General features: G+C 39.3%; 1 protein-coding gene across 4 annotated transcripts in view; it reads left to right on the forward strand.

Moving 5' to 3' along the window:
• Nucleotides 1-1,203: 1,203 nt before the first annotated feature.
• The window catches only part of NR2C1 (nuclear receptor subfamily 2 group C member 1), a 42,149-nt gene continuing 27,800 nt past the window's right edge, over nt 1,204-15,552 (forward strand). For all 4 annotated transcript variants that reach the window (XM_061204316.1, XM_061204318.1, XM_061204317.1 and 1 more), the window contains exons 1-5: nt 1,204-1,438; nt 5,683-5,755; nt 10,294-10,524; nt 13,549-13,630; nt 14,834-15,013. In XM_061204316.1, the coding sequence (XP_061060299.1) occupies nt 5,702-5,755; nt 10,294-10,524; nt 13,549-13,630; nt 14,834-15,013 (547 nt within the window). In that variant the 5' untranslated portion in view covers nt 1,204-1,438; nt 5,683-5,701. The remainder of the gene's footprint in view (nt 1,439-5,682; nt 5,756-10,293; nt 10,525-13,548; nt 13,631-14,833; nt 15,014-15,552) is intronic.

The following is a 15,552-nucleotide window of genomic DNA, read 5'->3' on the forward strand; positions in this document are numbered from 1 at the left end:
ACCATAATTTTTTTATAGTCACACATTTAAAGATGAACCACACTGACCTGTTTTCCTGAATCATAATTAGGGGAAGCTCTTTTTCACCCACAAAAGATACTCCCCAAATGGCATATTAGGCACTGAGAATAGAGGAAAGGTCTCAGATTGCCTTTTCCCATTGGACCTATAGTATACTTTCTTAGCTTCTGCCTTTGGGACAAACTTAACGATTTGATCCCAAATTTGGGTGGATGGAGGAGGGGCTGCCTTAAAACAACCAAACACACAACAAACGGTACTAAAAGGAAGAGGGAGGCTTCTAGCGAATGAGGCATAGAGCATATTTTTACTTGTTAGGAGTTTTTGCTTGCCCCTTTTCTTTGTCCAGCCGCCTAGTTCCAGAGGGAAATGACAGAAGAGATGTTCTCCTTACCAGTGCACTTTTGTTTTCCCTGACTTGGGTGTCTGGCCTGAATCCGTGACTGCTTTTCTAGTGCCAATCAAAACTAAAAGACATTTTGAGGACCCCCTTCTCTTAAAATCTAAACCACACAGTGCTTTGCACACAGGGCAGCCCTTGCTGCCACACCTCGGTGCCTCAGGAGCCACTATCAGAACGTGAAGTTCCGTCAACGCCTCATTTCTCAAATCTTCATTGGCCATTAGGCACTGTCCTATAAGCTTGGGAATACACCGCTGAACGAAACAGACTGAAGCCAGTCTTCGGAAGCTTTCATTCTAAGTGATGATATTATATTCTAGCTCCATTTAGCCCTTATGCCTATTTACTCACAAGACTTTATAAGTAAAACTTAGCCTTACTATAGAGGACTATGCCCCAGCTTGCTTTATTTAAGGTTATTTAAAATACTTTATCGGGATCTACCCAGTTTTGTAAGTCCTCTAATAAGCCGTTTAGTCCAAGCTAAGAGCCTGAAACAGAGCCCACTTCACCACAAATTAGAAACCGAACTGTCTAAAACTGATTGGGTTATCTATCCTGGCTCAAATCTGAAGTCTCAAAACTTCCTTTAACGACCGCCTTTTGCAAACGGAACGCTAAGGCCACGCGGCTTCTCGAAGTCCCGGATAGGGACGCACAGCTGCGGCGAGGCAGTCTCCCTCCCATCCGATAGGGGGCAGTCGACCTCCAGAGGCTGGGTTCTCTCATCCCTCTACCCGGGGAACGTCACTACCTCCTCTCGCCGCCTCTCCACTGCACTCGTGCGCAGGCGCGGACGGGAGCGCGCACCGAGGAGCCGAGGGAGGGGTCACGAACTCTGACCCCCCCCAAATACCCAAACCCAGAAAGCTCCCTGCCCCCACTTTTTTAACCCTCCCCCCTTCAGCTTTCTCCAACCTGTCTCTTCCCGGAGCCCCCCCGCCGCCCAGCAGCCGCTGCAGCGGGGCTGTCGTCTACGCCCGGCGAAGGACGTAGCTCGGCAGAGAAGCGCCGGTAAGAAGGGACGGGTGAGGAGAAAAGCGGCTGCAGCGGCGCCCGGGGCGGGGGCCGTGGGGAAGTCCCTTCCTCCCAAGTGCCAACGGACGCGCCCCCAGCGTTCCCGAAAGCCTGCGGCTTCGGCCGGCAGAACCCGCCCTCCGGCAGTGCCGCGGCGCGCTGCTCGGGGCGGGCTGAGAGCGCAGAGAGCGGCCGCAGCAGCGGGACGGAGTGCCCGGGGCTCCGACAGAGGCCGAGGCCGGAGCCGGAGCTGGACGCGGGGTCGGGAGCCCGGAGAGGGGCTGGGGCGGCGGGCGCGAGAGGGAGTCCCCGAGCGGCTCGGCGCGCACGGCAGCCTCTCCCGCGGCGCCTCTGACCTTTCACCTACAGGAAAAGCTTCCGTCTCGGCGGCGTTGCCGCTTCCCCCGCCTGAGGGAGCCGCGCGCCGCCCCCGGGCCCGGGGCGCCGCGTGGGCTCGAGCGCCGGCGGGATGCGGAAAGGCCGGCCTGGCGGCGAGTGGCGGCGAGCCGAGGCCCGGATCCCTTTCACCGCGAGCCTCTGGCTAGTTCTCGTGCTTACACAGGACGGACGGAATAGTGCTCTCAACTTTCACGACCGATGGAGGCGGGAGTGGCCGCTGCCTTTGGACCTGTATCTTTTGAGAAATAAAATGGAACGGCCAAGGGTCCTCAGTGCAGTGGGCATGTCCAAGCTTCCAGTAGCTCTTTTGTTAAGAGACTGTACCTCCGACTCCAGCAGATGCCGTTTTACGAATGACAAATGTTGCCAAACCTGTCTCGTAACCTTCACTAAATATGTCAGCTGTTCAAAAAAATAATAATAATAACTGGAAAGGAAAAGCAAAAGGACTTGAAATTAAGCCCTTTAGGGGTTTTGTGCCTCCGGAACTTGTAAATAGGCCTTCGACTTTGGAGGGTTTTTGAACAGTGTCTGCTGTGCGGTTGGTTGATACACAATGATTGATTTTAGATTTTGCTTGTGTGTCAGTTTGGTAGATCTAAAGGAGATATTTCTATTTATTCTTATTAAAAAGTGGATCGCATAAAATGTAATTTTATCATTCTTTGTAGGGGCATCTCAATCTTTTTTTAGGAAATCGAAGGCAGCAGACATTCCCAAAATATCTACTCTTTGTATGTCTGCTACACAAAATATAATTTCTACTCCTAGGGAATAGAAAAGACAAAAGAAACCGCATATGATAAAGGATTAACAGTATATATAATCATGTACCTTTTAAAAGTCATATAGGATTCTCTACACCCTCTTAAAATCTTTTATGAAAGCCATGGACTCTCTCTAGAAAAATGCACCTTCCCATAAAATTTTGCATACAATATTAGAAGTAAACAGAAGTTTGTTCTTGAGTCCTTGTTAACAACCTTAGTATACACAATAAATGCTGTACCCATCTAGAAAGATTGGATTAAAAACAAGAAAAATTCGAACTGAGTTTTAAAGGTGGGGAAATTTAAATGAGGGAAGAGGAGCTTGGCACTGTATATTGGGGAATAAACAACATTCCAGTTGTCCTGAACAGAGGTCGCTCTGGGACTGGTAAGAGATAAAATGAGAAGATGAGGAAGTCAGACTATAAAGGAATGCTGCTTTGTGTCTGCAGTGGCAGGCTTGTTATAGGGGCTTAGTAAATACTGAAAAAATACCAGGAGAAGGGCTGAAACTTTATTCTTTGACCATTAGAGACATTGATACTTCTGAAACAGGAGACTGAGGATGTGTTTCAGTTGTGTAAGCATCCTGAGATCTTGCTATTTGTCGAAGGTGCTGACACAAAGTTGATTCTTGCCTTCTAGGGGCTTTTCATATACACAGTTTGTGTATATTAAATATCCAGGAAAGTCAATTCTGGGAGTAGCTGAAATTTGTTGTCTGTTTCACCCCACCAAAATATAAATTTTACAAGGGGAAGTTTGTTTTAATACTCCCTGCTCAATCCCTAACATTTAGAAAAATGCCTGGCTCATAGTAAGCACTCAACAAGTATTTGTTTAATGGAAGAATATTGAATGAATTATTGGATCAATGAGTATGAACATTTTTAAGGCACTTCATAGACATTTTAAGGCACTTCATAGACATAGGCAAATTTCTTTCTAGAAACATTATAACAATTTAGACTTACATCAACAATATGTAAAGAATGCTTAGTTTTCCTCAGTTTTTTGAGTTAAATTTAGTCTTGGAAAACAAACATGTTGATCTAGTGATTCCATAGCATTCATGGTAGAGAAGCCATTAGCAAAGACATGGAAACATGAAGGAACATGGTAAATTCAAGGAATTACAAGTAGTGCATATGGCTTGAATGTAAGGTTTAACAGATGACACCTTACATCCATGGGCTTCACTGGTGGCACAGTGGTTAAGAATCTGCCTGCCAATGCAGGGGACATGGATTCAAGCCCTGGTCCGGGAAGATCCCACATACCACGGAGCAACTAAGCCCGTGCACCACAACTACTGAGCCTGCGCCCTAGAGCCTGCAAGCCACAACTACTGAGCCCGCGCGCCTAGAGCCCGTGCTCCGCAACAAGAGAAGCCACTGCAATAAGAAGCCCGTGCACTGCAAGGAAGCGTAGCCCCTGCTCGACGCAACTATAGAAAGCCTGCGCACAGCAATGAAGACCCAACAGAGCCATAAATAAATAAATAAACAAATAAATAAAAGGACACCTCATGTCCTATAGTTAAAGGAAAGGCTTTGAAGAATATTAAGAGCTAAAATTTTATTAAATATATGTGTTAGAGCAATCTGGCAGCACAATATTAAAGTAGCATTTGGGTGAACATTAATGGACTTTGAGGTCAGGAAACTGGGAGAATGGCAGGAAAGGGACAACAATCAGTGTCAGATCATCAATGAGTAATGAAATTGGAACAGAAATGAATGAATGACAATAAAAGTCACTAAAATGTAGTGTAACTGGCTTAAATGAATCTCAGAGGAAGAGTTTTTCTTGTGGGAGAAAATAAGCGGCCTTGTTCAGAAGACTACAACATTAGCAGTGTCCTTGAGATCTACATACAGCACAAGCCAGGAATAGAGATGCAGTTATCCAGAAGAGATCTGTACAGGACTCTCTTGTCTGATGGCTTGGACCCCCATGAATTGCATGGGAGGCAGCAAGACTTCTGAGAATTTCATGCCAGCAGAAATGCTGCCAGCTTGGACTGAAGGGGACAGAGATGGGATGAAACGAATGAAGGCTATTGGATTTCTGGGACTCTACTGGATGGGCAATAGAGCTATTCAGTTTTGAACATGTGTTATCCTTCAAGAAAAGGGAAGAATGACCCCCCAAAGATGGGTCAGAGTTTGGGAGGGCTGCCACTGCCATCATGGACCCAGAGCACACAGACCTGGGAAGTAACTGTCTCCTTGGTTGGTTCCAGAGAGGTTGAGGGCACTACTTTTCAATCTAGTGAGAGAGAGTTGAGTAATTAATCTAATATTGTATATTGCTTTTAGAACAAGTAATTGAAGCATTTAAGGTTTTAAAAGTAATTGAAAGAAATAATTCGGACAATTTGGCAATTAATATTAATTATAATTACAGAATATTAGTGAATTTATGATAGTATATAATAACGATAAAGTCAGAAGTAATTTTTGTATTCTTGACTAACTGATACAGAGAAAAAGCAAAAGCCGAAGTCAACGCATTAATCTTACTGGCTCTCAAATCCATTTGAAGACAGTTTTACATTAAAATTCAAATTAATAGAACAATGAAGAACAATCACAAAATTCTAGAGAAATCTAGTCTTCTGAATGAATGCAGTTATTTTGTCAGCTTTTACAATATACTGCTTTAAAAGTGTGTTAAATGACTACAGTGATGTGGGGTTTTTTTACAGGCTGGGTTGCCCTTATTCAGTTAATAAACTACTCCTAATCTATATCAGAGGTCTGCAGTTTAGGCTTCAGTATCTTTGAAAAGTGAAATTGTTTGGTATTGAATAGTTTGGGTTTTTTTAATAGACGTTTTCAGAATTTATAAAAGCACAGTGAATAGTTTTATGAACCCCTGTATAAACTTCAGCAGTCTTCAGTAATTGTCAGCATGTGGCCATTCTTGTTTTGTTTATTCCTTCCCACCCCCACCCACACAGCTGGATTATTTTGAAGCAAATCCTATCATATAATTCCATTTGTAAATTCTTCAGTAAATATGTTTTATGGGTATAATTGTAAAAAAGCATCTTTTTACTTTTGGCAGGACACTTGGCAATTAAATCATGGCAACCATAGAAGAAATTGCACATCAAATTATTGAACAACAGATGGGAGAGGTATGTCTAGTTTACTGTTCATTCACTGCTTCACCAAACTTTTTTATACCAAGTGTAGTATATGCTAAGTTTTGGTGGTACAGAGATAAAAGATACCCTTGACTTTAAGTGCACTTTGATCAAGTAAATCAGAAAGAGAAAAACAAATACTGTATGCTAACACATATACATGGAATCTTAAAAAAAAAAATGGTTCCGAAGAACCTAGGGACAGGACAGGAATAAAGACGCAGACGTAGAGAATGGACTTGAGGACACGGAGAGGGGGAAGGGTAAGCTGGGACGAAGTGAGAGAGTGACATTGACATATATACATTACCAAATGTAAAATAGATAGCTGGTGGGAAGCAGCCGCATAACACAGGGAGATCAGCTGGGTGCTTTGTGACCACCTAGAGGGGTGGGATAGGAAGGGTGGGAGGGAGACGCAAGAGGGAGGGGATATGGGGATATATGTATACGTATAGCTGATTCACTTTGTTATACAGCAGAAACTAACACAGCGATGTAAAGCAATTATCTCCAATAAAGATGTTAAAAAAAAACCTAAAAATAAAAAGTTCGCTTTGACCTAGTGAGAGACAGTTGAATAATTGGACAATCATAATAGGATATGGTAAGTGCTGTGATAATTGTATAGGGTGTTATGGGAGCACAGAAGAAAAACAACTAATGAAGAGTTGTGGTAGAGTGAGGATCTAGCCAGGGAATGTTTCTGACAGGTGTGGAATCCGAGGTTTAATGGACCCGTAGAAGGACATCCATGTCAACAGATAGGTCTTCATTTTTTTTAAAAAGTTATGTCCTTGGGCTTCCCTGGTGGCGCAGTGGTTGAGAATCTGCCTGCCAATGCAGGGGACACGGGTTCGAGTCCTGGTCTGGGAAGATCCCACATGCCGCGGAGCAGCTGGGCCCGTGAGCCACAATTACTGAGCCTGCGCGTCTGGAGCCTGTGCTCCGCAACAAGAGAGGCCGCGATAGTGAGAGGCCCGCGTACCGCGATGAAGAGTGGCCCCCGCTTGCCACAACTAGATAAAGCCCTCGCAGAGAAACGAAGACCCAACACAGCCAAAAAATATAAATAAATAAATAAATAAATTTGTTTAAAAAAAAAGTTATGTCGTAGTAAGAGGTACCATAATCTAAAGGTTTTCAAAGTATCATCTAGGAACTCTTTCAGAGAGTCAGCAAGGTCAAAACCATTCTCATAATAATACTAAAATGTTACAGTATTTGCCTTTTCACTATCATTCTCTCACAAGTATATGGTGCAATTTTCCAGAGGCTGCATGTCATGTGATATTGTATGATGAAATATGTCAACATTTGGAAGGTGTACATAACTCACTGAACCAGTGTTTCCCAAATGACCGAAGCACGATGTTACACAGTCACTCATGAGTAAAGGATTCACATTGCAGGATAGATTTTAATATATAGTTTCTGATTCCACATTGCAACTAACCTCTAAAAAAGCTATCACTCCACAGAGAAAGGCAATCACAGATTAAAGAAAAAATAAATAAAAATTAAAAAGCTATCACTTGTCAAGTTTTGGTGTCATATTAAAGAACAGTTTACGCAGTTTGAAGAAACAATTAAGATATTCTTCCCTCTTTTACCCAATAAATGTAAGGCTTGATTTTCTTTATATATTTTAACCAAAACAACATATTGCAGCAGATTGAATGCCTAGGTAGGTATGAGAATCCAGCTTCTATTAAGCCAGATATTAAAGCAGTTTGCAAAAATGTAAATCAGTGCCACTCTTCCCATTGAATTTTCTTTTGTTTGGAAAATTATTTTTCATTAAATATGTTATTTATGTTAACATTTAATGGGTTATTTTTATTTTATTTTATTTTTTTAATAAATTTATTATTTATTTTTGGCTGCATTGGGTCTTCGTTGTTGCACACGGACTTTCTCTAGTTGCAGGAAGCAGGGCTACTCTTCGTTGTGGTGTGCGTGCTTCTCATTGCGGTGGCTTCTCTTGTTGCGGAGCACGGGCTCTAGGTGTGTGGGCTTCAGTAGTTGTGGCTCGCAGGCTCTAGAGCGCAGGCTCAGTAGTTGTGGCGCACGGGCTTAGTTGCTCCGCGTCATGTGGGATCTTCCCGGACCAGGGCTCGAACCCGTGTCCCCTGCATTGGCAGGCGGATTCTTAACCACTGTGCCACCAGGGAAGTCCCTGGGTTATTTTTAAATGAATTAATAAATATTAAAAAAAATTTTTTATTTGAATTTCTAATACGGTAAATATCAATAGATACAACCTACATAAACAAGTTCTTTGGGCTCTCAGTGACTTTTTTTTTTTGGTGTGTAAAGGGGTCCTGAGACTTGAGAACTATTTCCATAATCTATTTACTGGTCCTTATTGAAGGCCATTTGGATTGCTTCAGTTTCCAATTATAATTATTATGCTGCAGTAAACATACTTTTACCCATCTAAGCAAAGGGTTTCAACCCAATAACAGTTGGACCCTGCATGTACCTGATGCTCTTGTCTCTAAGAAATAACTGTGAGCCATTAGATTTTTTTTTTTTAATTATAATTTTAAATTTTTATTTATTTATTTATGGCTGTGTTGGGTCTTCATTTTTGTGCGAGGGCTTTCTCTAGTTGCGGCAAGTGGGGGCCACTCTTCATCGCGGTGCACGGGCCTCTCATTTTCGTGGCCTCTCTTGTTGCGGAGCACAGACTCCAGACACGCAGGCTCAGTAATTGTGGCTCACGGGCCTAGCTGCTCCGCGGCATGTGGGATCTTCCCAGACCAGGGCCTGGAACCTGTGTCCCCTGCATTGGCAGGCAGATTCTCAACCACTGCGCCACCAGGGAAGCCCCTGAGCCATTAGATTTTTATTCAGTTTACAATGAATATTTCTGATAGAAATATTCTAAAATAAAATTTACAACAACATAAACTTTACATGATAAAATTATAGATGAACTGATTCAAAGTCACGTCTTATAGTTATTGAAAATTGCAGAAATTGTGAGAGAGGAAGATGGAGACTAGACTTGGTAGAAATAACCTATGCAAAATAGAATTGACAACAGTTAAAACTGCAGCCAGAAAAATAGGATATGGTAGAAATAATGGTCGACAAAGGAAACTCAAATGGGCAGCAGCCATAATCAATACCGTCTGCTCTAGACAGTAATTAGTGATTCAGAACTTTGCTGTAAATTTTGCATAGAAAATAGTCTTGATGAAAGTAATTTCAGAGAAATAGAAAAAAGTTGGAAACAAATCAGCTTTGCCATTTTAAAATTGAATCAAGGAATTTAATTGGCTTAATGAGTTTATTCTGTAAAGTATTTGCCTAGCAACAACAAAAACCATCAATGCTAGGCTGTTCTTTTTGTTCATGAACTTGCTCTTCCCCAGACTACTCCATCTCAGTAGATGGCAATTCTGTCCTCCCAGTTGGTCAGGCCAAAATTTTATAGTCATCCTCGACTCTTCTTTCCTCATATTCCACTTCCAATCCATTAACATATCTTGTCAGCTCTCCCTTATAAAATATCCCAGATTTAATCGTTCTTCACCGCTAGCATGGCTGCTACCCTGATCTCAGCCTATAGCTCTGCCCATATACGATACCCAAGTGCTGCCAGTGTCTGTGCAATAGCATCCTATCTGGCCTCCCTTAATTCTGTTCTTGAACTTTCATAGTTTGGTCTTCGCACTAAATCTAGAATGATCCTATTTGCAAAAGATCCTGCCACTTCTCTTCTCTGTAAACCCTTCAGTGGATCTCCATGTCATCCAGTAGGAAATCAGTCATTTTATGGCCTACAAAGTCCTATTCAGTCTGGCCCATTTTGTCTCTCAGATCCCACCTCCTACCATAAATCTCTCTCTCCCATTCTGTTTCACTCACACAGCTCTCTTGGTGTGCTCTTGCCTCAGATGTATGGAACACACTCTTCCTGCCCCACAGGCTGCTGCTTCTACCTGGGATGCACTTCCCCTAGCTAGTTCTTAGCCTTGGTCTGCTACTTCACTCAGCTCTGTGCAAAAATGTCATCTCCTCATCACTGTCATTCCATCAATGACTCTCACCTTATTCTGCTTTATTTTACTTTGTAGCACTTAATACCACCTGACAGTATTATTTGCTTATTTGGTTTTTATCTGCCTTTCCTCACTAAAATAAAAGCTTTATGAGAATAAAAATTTTGTTTATTGCTGTATCCAAGGACTCAGAACAGTGATTGGCAAATAGAATGTACCCAATATATGTTTGTGTAAATGGAAGGTGAAAAGGAGAGGAAGGGAAGGAATCAAAATAGTGAGGTCCATGTGTTCTTACTATTGTACCTTTATTTGCACATTTGTTTATTTCTGTAGGATAGGATGTCGAAGTAGAATTGCTAGATTTAATGGTGTGTGTGTATGTGTATTATATTGAATGTATGTATGTAATGGTATGCTTTTCTAGTCTAGGTTTGTCTGAAGGTATGAGAAAATTGTGCTTAGAGAAGAAAAAAGATTAAGTTGACTTGATTACTAATGACATGATTGTGTTAGATTGTTACAGAGCAGCAAACTGGCCAGAAAATCCAGATTGTGACAGCACTTGATCATAATACCCAAGGCAAACAGTTCATTCTGACAAATCACAGTGGCTCTACTCCAAGCAAAGTCATTCTGTCCAGGCAAGATTCTACTCCAGGAAAAGTTTTCCTCACAACCCCAGATGCAACAGGTGTCAACCAGTTTATTTTTACAACTCCTGATTTGTCTGCACAACACCTCCAGGTAAATAACTAGAGTTTCTTTTTATCTTACCCTTGAAAAACATAAAAAGCATATCATAAGTGTAAGTCCTGAACATTAAGACTTTATGTCCTGCATGTTCAGTAGGAAAAAATCTTGCATAAAATTATGTGCTGCCCTCGCCTACGAGCCACTATTCTTTTCCTCAAACATCCTCACACCGTATATTTTGGTGGGTTTTTAGTGGCTTACAGTTAGAGCCAATCTGGCTAGTTTGGGCAGGAAAAGATTTAACAAAGAATGTAGAGAGCTCAAAGAACTGTTAGAAAGGCTGAAGAAACACTTGTAGGTCAGGTTTCCAAGAATAACTACTGGAGCATGCTTCAGAACTTCTTCTATGTGACCTTCTGCTTCTGCACAGTTAGGAAACTTCCAAATCAGGAGCATCTACAGAATTCTGTAGCTGCAGTTTCCAGGACCAAGATGCCTGTGCCTTGAACAAGCAGCTGCCAAATCAAGAAGTTGATATTCTAGCTGCCAGCTTTGTCACTTTTGCTTCCTCTTTTGTCAATCAACTACATCTTCATTGATGTAGCAAGCAGTCTATCATGGTTATGCAGCTGTTTTTACCATTGGTTGCTATGTTTGAATACAAATACAATGAACCCTTAAGTTTGCCTCCAGAGACTTTGAGGAGGGTGAGTGCCAACTTAAAATTGGGCTCTGTATTTTGTGATGAAAAAACTGATCAAAGAAAATCCCTTTTAGGATTGAAAAACTCCAAATTCGTAAGATACAAAATTATGCCTATGTATCCTGATCAGTTCTATTATTCTTCCAATTACATAATTTATATTATTTTTAGAAACAGCTACAGTAGAAAATGGATAGGATATATAAAGTTATCAGAAAGACGGAAGTCACTAAAAAAAGTATAACATTATCCATACCTTAATTTCTTTATTTTCTTAATTAACAGACTCGATTTTTTTTTAGAACAGTTTTGTGTTTACAGAAATATTGAGCATTTAGTATAGAGAGTTCCCATATAATCTCCAAACACACAGTTTCTCATGTTATTAATATTCTACATTAGTGTGATACAATTGTTATAATTAATGAACTAGTAGTATTTATACATCAACTGCAGTCCATAGCTTTCCCTGATTTTTACTTAATATCCTCTTTTGTTCCAGGATACCATACTACATTTGTCATGTTTTCTTAGACTCCTCTTAGCTGTGACAGTTTCTCAGACTTTCCTTGTATTTGATGATTTTGACAGTTTTGAAGTATACTGGTCAGGTATATTGTAGGTTGCCCCACTGTAGGACTTTGATGTTCTTTTTTTTTTTCTCATGGTTAGACTGGGGTTGTGGGTTTTGGGGAGGAGGATCACAGAGGTTAAGTGCCGTTCTCCTCATATCATATCAAGGGTACTTACTATCATCATGTTTTATGACTGGTGACATCACCTGGCTGAAGCGGTGATACAAGATTTCTCCACTCTAAAGTTATTCTTTTTCAAAAGACTTTATTTAAAAATTAAGATGATATTGGTACTTTGCCTATGTTATGGATCATCTCTAAGAGCAATGAAAGAGACACAGGTATAGGATGGAATCTCCTGGACCAAGAAGATTTGATTTCTGGTCTGGTGACCAAGATGGGATGTGGGCAAGCCCATTAACCTCTCAGTGTCTCTTCCACCCTTAGGAATAATAGCAGATAAAATATTAGCACCATTTGCAATAGATATTCTATTAAAGAAAAGAGTGATACTTGTTATAGATGCTTTCAAAGGACATCTAATACCAGAAATTGTTGGTTTATTTGTTTAAGTTTTCATGGAAGACTGATTTTTGTGGTGATATAAGAAGAAATGATACCACTATAACATAGTATGGGGCCGCTATTTTATTTTATTTTTTACTTTTAATTTTTTTTGGCTGTGCCTCTTGGCTTGCAGGATCTTAGTTCCCCTACCCAGGGATCGAACCCGCATGCTTGGCAGTGAAAGTGCGGAGTCCTAACCATTAGACTGCCAGGGAGTTCCCTGGGACAGGTATTTTAATGACTGTTTAAAGTTTTTAAAATCAGAATTATTCCTGAAGGCATTCATACCCCTAAGAGAAGAAAAAGAGTCAAAGTAGAGGTTTATTTTGTGGGCTGTTTTAAAGCAGGGGAAGATGTTTACTAAATGACGCATTTTTTGGCTTGAATTTAATTTGTTCACATTTCAAAAGATTGAAAAAAAATGACAGAAAGATTGAAGGATAAACCTAAAAGAAGAAACTAGTATTTCTTTGCCAGTATTACATTAGCTGTACCTAGTGATGAGCTCTTAATATAATTTAAGGAGGTTTGGTGATTTGCCCAAGGCCACCCCACCTAGTCCCCACTAACTTGCTGTCATTAACAGACTCCAGAGTCCATGCTCTCAACCTCTACACCTAACCCAAACCTTAGACAGCTCGATGAAAAGTTTATACCTTTGTATATCAGTCATGTTCCATAGTTATAAGTAAATGCTTTAACATATTTTTTTCTTTATAACTCCTTTTCTATTTAAAAAATTCAGATTTATCTTTTTATGCTGTTACAGCTTATTTTAGTCATGTCATTCCATGTGGAAATGTTCTGAGTTATTCAAAGACAAATGTCATGATAGGACTGATAACTGCTGCAGTACTTTCATGTGTTCCATATGAATAATAAATACATAATGGGTGAGATGCAGTAAAAAATACTCATGTATTTGTGTGTTTAAGACTCTGTTTACTTTAATGAAATTGTTATGGAACAAATTATTACTGAACAATTTAAAAAGGTATTATTTCTGTCTGTGCTTTTTATAACATGGGAATTTTAATCTATATGTAAAGAAAATTAAGAATACTTTAATCGATGCATGCCTAATAATAGAGTTCAAAGTTTCAGAATAACTTATGAAAAAGAAAGCAAAAAGTAAGATTGACTGAATGTTCTTTTAATTTTTTACATGAGAATATTGCTCAGTAACAACAAATTATTGTGTTTTTGTTTGTTTGGGGGGGTTTTCTTTAGCTCTTAACAGACAATTCTTCCTCCGAACAAGGACCAAATAAGGTTTTTGATCTTTGCGTAGTATGTGGAGACAAAGCATCAGGTAACATTAAAAATAACCTCCTATATGTGTTCTCTTGTTAAAAATAACTATCTCACTACCATGTTTCTTCTACTGAAAGTAAAAAGAAAAAGAAGCAGGTTGTTTTTATGATTCATATTTGTAGCCTATGAAATTTAACTGATTTTTCCCCAGAGCTTTTTATTCTCCTAAAGGTTTTTTATTTCAGTGCAGTTTAATGTGATCTTGCAATGACATAAAATGCATATTTCAAAGAGTTATGTTTAAAGACAGTTTCACTTTTTGAAAGTAAACTGAACATGTGGAAATTTTTCTGAATGTGAAACCAGTTTTGTCAAAGGAATTGCTTAAAAATTAGTTGTGTTCCTTAATAACATGTATAATTAGGTTGTTAATCTACCTGTTGAGTCCTGTTCTCATTTCCGGAATACAGAGTAACAGATTATTGAGGTGGAAAAGCTCTGGTTAACCTCTGTGTAATGCTCTGCATAGCTGAGCAGGCATTTCTCCAAGCCTATTTCTAGTACTCAGGGTTATGCCATTTTAGTTCCTTCATGCCAGAAATACACACCCATATTTGTTCATATAGATTCACAAGTGCCAGTGGGATAAGTTTAAGGGCCCAGCTTGTTTTCTTTAATCTTTTTTATCTTTTCCATAGCTTCATTAAAAAAAACCTCCACTAGAGCTTTTCCCAGAGTATATTCAGTTTGTTAATAGTTGTGCCAGAGAGATGGTTTGTGAAACGATAGGCTTATCAAAGTATAACAGATTTCTCCAGAAATTTAAAAAGTGGAACTCACAATGAGGAAAGATTATTAGATTTCAAATACTAACTGACATTATATTCTTTTTTTGGAGCAAAGTTTTTAGAATAAAATAACTTTTTACAGTATATAACAGAACTATAATTTGTAAGTGATCTCAGAAGTGAAAATAGTTTTTATATCATGGGGTTATGGGTGATTTTGTTTCTTCTCTTTCCCAAATTTTCCATGCCATTGTTAAGATTACTTTACAAAATTTAAAAACTCATGCTGTAATATATTTTATCAGAGAATAAGTTTGTGCCATTCTCTGTTTGGTAATTCCTAAAAAAAAATTTTTATGTCATAAACTCAGAAATCTCAGTTTCATCTCATGTTTAAAGGGAAGAAATGGACTTATTTCATTTCAGTTCTGAAATATGTGACTTTTGTGTTTTCTTAAACATTTTGTCTCTAGGGCGTCATTATGGAGCGGTAACTTGTGAAGGCTGCAAAGGATTTTTTAAAAGAAGTATCCGAAAAAATTTAGTTTATTCATGTCGAGGATCAAAGGACTGTATTATTAATAAACACCATCGAAATCGTTGTCAATACTGCAGGTTACAAAGATGTATTGCGTTTGGAATGAAACAAGACTGTATGTATTAGCTTTAAAGGAGAGAATACTTTTTAAGAATTCAGGCACACTCTTAGAAGTGTGTTAAAATTAACACGTTAAAATATGTCAAATATATATGGTTTTTAATTTAAAGTTTTCCAACTAGAAATATAGAAATATGTGAATATGTATGTATTTTTTATACATTCAACAAATCTTTATTGAGTGCCTATATGCCAGGCATGTATTTTTAGTTTGAACATGGTAATAATAATAATAAAAAACCAACTAACTAGATACAAGTTTAGTTTTTGATTAAACTATCAATACTAAAGTGATTAATAAGGTAATGACAATAGCTAGTATTGAGTTCTCATTATGCTTTCCTCTGTGTATAGCGTATGAATTAACTTATTTGTTCTCACAGCAAAATTCTCAGTAGATGCTGCTGTTATCCATTTTACATTTGAGTGAACAGAGGAAATTTAGTAACTTGCCCAAGGTCACACAACTAATATAAGTGGCAGAACTTGGACTTTAATCTTGGCAGTTTTGTTTTTCTCAGAAAATGTATATTT

The sequence above is a fragment of the Eubalaena glacialis genome, chromosome 11, assembly GCF_028564815.1.
Source record: "Eubalaena glacialis isolate mEubGla1 chromosome 11, mEubGla1.1.hap2.+ XY, whole genome shotgun sequence".
In the NCBI taxonomy this organism is placed as follows: Eukaryota; Metazoa; Chordata; class Mammalia; order Artiodactyla; family Balaenidae; genus Eubalaena; species Eubalaena glacialis.